General features: G+C 40.3%; 1 protein-coding gene across 2 annotated transcripts; it reads right to left on the bottom strand.

The window, feature by feature from the left end:
* Positions 1-293: 293 nt before the first annotated feature.
* Positions 294-2,257, bottom strand: LOC108971899 (carboxypeptidase N subunit 2). 2 transcript variants are annotated; one of them, XM_018938241.1, is made up of 3 exons: positions 1,967-2,257; positions 1,440-1,873; positions 294-1,370 (listed from the first exon to the last, which is right to left on the bottom strand). In XM_018938241.1, the coding sequence occupies exons 1-3, from the start codon at positions 2,190-2,192 to the stop codon at positions 381-383; spliced, it is 1,650 nt and encodes a 549-aa protein (XP_018793786.1). In that variant the 5' UTR covers positions 2,193-2,257; the 3' UTR covers positions 294-380. The 2 variants fall into 2 exon arrangements, with proteins under 2 accessions (XP_018793786.1, XP_018793787.1); XM_018938242.1 differs by having other exon boundaries at positions 1,440-1,870.
* Positions 2,258-2,943: the final 686 nt, after the last annotated feature.

The following is a 2,943-nucleotide window of genomic DNA, read 5'->3' as shown; positions in this document are numbered from 1 at the left end:
TGTGTAGTTGACTTATAGATGGCGCAAYTAATTTTTTCGATTATAATTGTTCGAACTTATAACCGACAGTGTTGGTCCTCAATTTGGGGTAGATTAGGTACTTTTGGTATATGAACAAATTAAGTAGYTTTCTTTTCTAAAGGCTTTGCTTCAAATAGATCTGAAAATGGACATTCTTTTCAATTATTATCTCTAACGAGCAGAAGCAGTTAATTATTATATAATATAAACGATGAGAAAAGCTTAAGCGTAAAAGTCTAATAGAAATTAACGGATATATAATAGAATGCTTATTATTTTGTAAGGATTAAATGCTATTTATTAACTCTTATAAAGTAACCTAAGTATTTATTCAATATTTTTTCATTTTATATTTATTGCTAACTCTCAATAAAATTTTGTAATTTAGCAAAACCTTCCTCTTTCACCTGGGCCAAATTCCTAACGCACACGTCTTTACTCGTCACAACACACAAAGATCTCTCGCCCTGATAATAGGGGCTTTGAGGTCTAAAATAATCCACTTGTTTCGAATTCAACCAGTCCAGGACCTCGTCAAGACAGCTACATTGCCATGGATTCCCTTCCAACGAGAACTTCCGCATATTGGGAAATGCTACGTCTGCCATATTCGGCAGAAATGACAGCTTGTTATTATCCAACAGTAATTCTGACAGCTCGCTAAGTGCATGGAGCACGTCCAAAGTTATTTCTTCAAACAAATTATTGCCCAAATGGAGTTTCCGCAAGCTTCGCATCGGTTCGAGCATACGCCTGTCTAGAGAGTTCAGTTCATTGTAGCCCAACGAAAGATATTCCACGGAAGGCAAAGCAACAAACGCTAGTGGATGAAGGAGCTTCAAGTTATTGGCTTTTATCAAAAGCTTTCGGAAGCGCGGTAAGGCCGTTGTACCAAAAACGTTGTCTTGAAGTTCTTGTACATGGTTAGCAGATAGGTCCAATGTGTCGAGAGCAGTGAGATTTGCAAAAGTGTTCGCATGGAATATGCCGATATCGTTGTCGTACATATACAGCTTACGTAGCTGCGTCAGTCCTACGAAGAGACCGGATGGTGGAGATTCCAAYTGATTGGCGCTGAGGTTCAGCATTTGTAACTGACGTAGAGGTGTAAAGAGCTCAGACGGCAAACTGCTCAARTCATTTGAACTGAGGTCGAGATATTGTAGTGGTATACGCTCCATGCCCCGAAATGTTTCTGCGGAAAGCTTACGCAAAGAATTACCRGAAAGGTTGAGTACGGCAAGTGCGCTCAGCGACTGAAACGCGCCATCGGCGATGCTCAGTATAGAGTTGAAGCTCAGGCTGAGATGTCGCAGTTGCGGCAAGCCAACAAATTCATACCCCGATATCTAAAAAAGGGAAATTAAAAGAAGTCCTTAGCCCTAAGAATTACTCTATTTTTACTTGACCCAACATACCTTTTTTATGTCATTATGCCCGAGTTTTAGCTTTCTCAGATTATTACAGGTACCCACTGAGGCGTTCGTYAGCGCATTGTTCTCCAAATTAAGTTGCTCCAAATTCACCAATACCGCTAAGGCGTCTGCTGCCACAAACTTTATATTATTATGTGAAAAATTCGCCACCCTCAATTGTGTTAAATGCTGAAAATTCACTGCTCTTAAGCTCTGCAGATCATTCCCGCTCRCATCCAGMAACTCCAGTTTTGATGCTACTGGGAAATATCGYGGCTTCAATCCGTCCAACTGTGAGTTTGTTAGGTTTAAACGCTCTAAAGCAGTGAACGAGCTGAAGCCACCGTCCTCGAGGTTTAAAGCACCAGCCTGCGATAAGTCCAAATCAGTAATCTGCGCCCACTTTGTTTGTGTCTGCTGCTCGCCCGATTGCGCTGCTGRTGATAAAGCAACTCTTGTTCACATGTTCTCACCTACACACACATGCAAAYATCTACAAACCATTGGCATGCATGCGAGYACTAACTTACGTGTAAAGTCGAGGTAATCTTCCTTGCGATTGCTCACAACTATGCCACGCCAGGTAGCCATTAACTCTTGCTCTATCTCGCTCAGCGTCTGCACGCCTTGGCATCTATAGATCCCGAAATTGTTCGAGCCGCTTAGTGGTTTGCATTTCTCTGCAGCGGACAACTGCAAGCGTTCGCCAAATGTTATGAATATAATCAAAACAAATGCAAGTTCTCGGTGATTCATGTTTSAGAGCCGGTCGAAGCGTCTTCCTTCAGCCACAGTTGTTCACTGYCTGAATTTCACATTTTTTGAGTAAAGTTTAGTTAAGTAAAGCAGAGAGTACAGCRCATTGCGATTTCTTGGAATTCACTTCTGGCCGCAGCAGTGCACTCAACGCGCTCTTTGTTAAATAGGCTCTCTTTATGTTTGATTAAGATTTTAATAGAGATTATATTCGCGTTTACTGTGAAAAATAAAGCGAGACACTAATATAATAATATGTGATTGKTGTGTGAAGTGAGGTGTTTGGGAGTTATAGGTTATATCTATACTTTTTAAATATGAATTTCTTCGGAATTAACGGAATTAATTTTCAAATTTCAGCTTGGGGAACAAAAAAAAAAAAAAATCACACGGAGCCAAATCGGGTAAATACGATGGTTAATTGATGGCCATTGCAGTTTTGGCTTAAAATTCGATCAAAGTCGTAGTTCAATGCGATGAGGCGTTACTATAGTGCAAAATTCATGAATTGTTCTTCCACAATTCCTTCCGTTTCTGACRGTTGTTCTCGCGCAAACGCCTCAATATAAACAAATAGAACTTCTTTTTGACCGTCTGACCCTCCGAAACAAATTCATGTTGCACCAATCCACGAATTCGAAAGAAAAAAACAATGAGCATCACCTTAATTTGAATTCAACTTTGAAGTGGATTTCTAGTTTCGACTCGTTTTTTTCCTCCATTCCGATGATTGCTGATTGGTTTGCGAGTC

This window comes from Bactrocera latifrons, unplaced genomic scaffold, assembly GCF_001853355.1.
Source record: "Bactrocera latifrons isolate USDA-ARS-PBARC rearing strain unplaced genomic scaffold, ASM185335v1 scaffold_364, whole genome shotgun sequence".
NCBI classification, from domain to species: domain Eukaryota; kingdom Metazoa; phylum Arthropoda; class Insecta; order Diptera; family Tephritidae; genus Bactrocera; species Bactrocera latifrons.
Note: the sequence above shows the minus strand (reverse complement) of the source record. Positions and strands in the feature narration are given on the sequence as shown.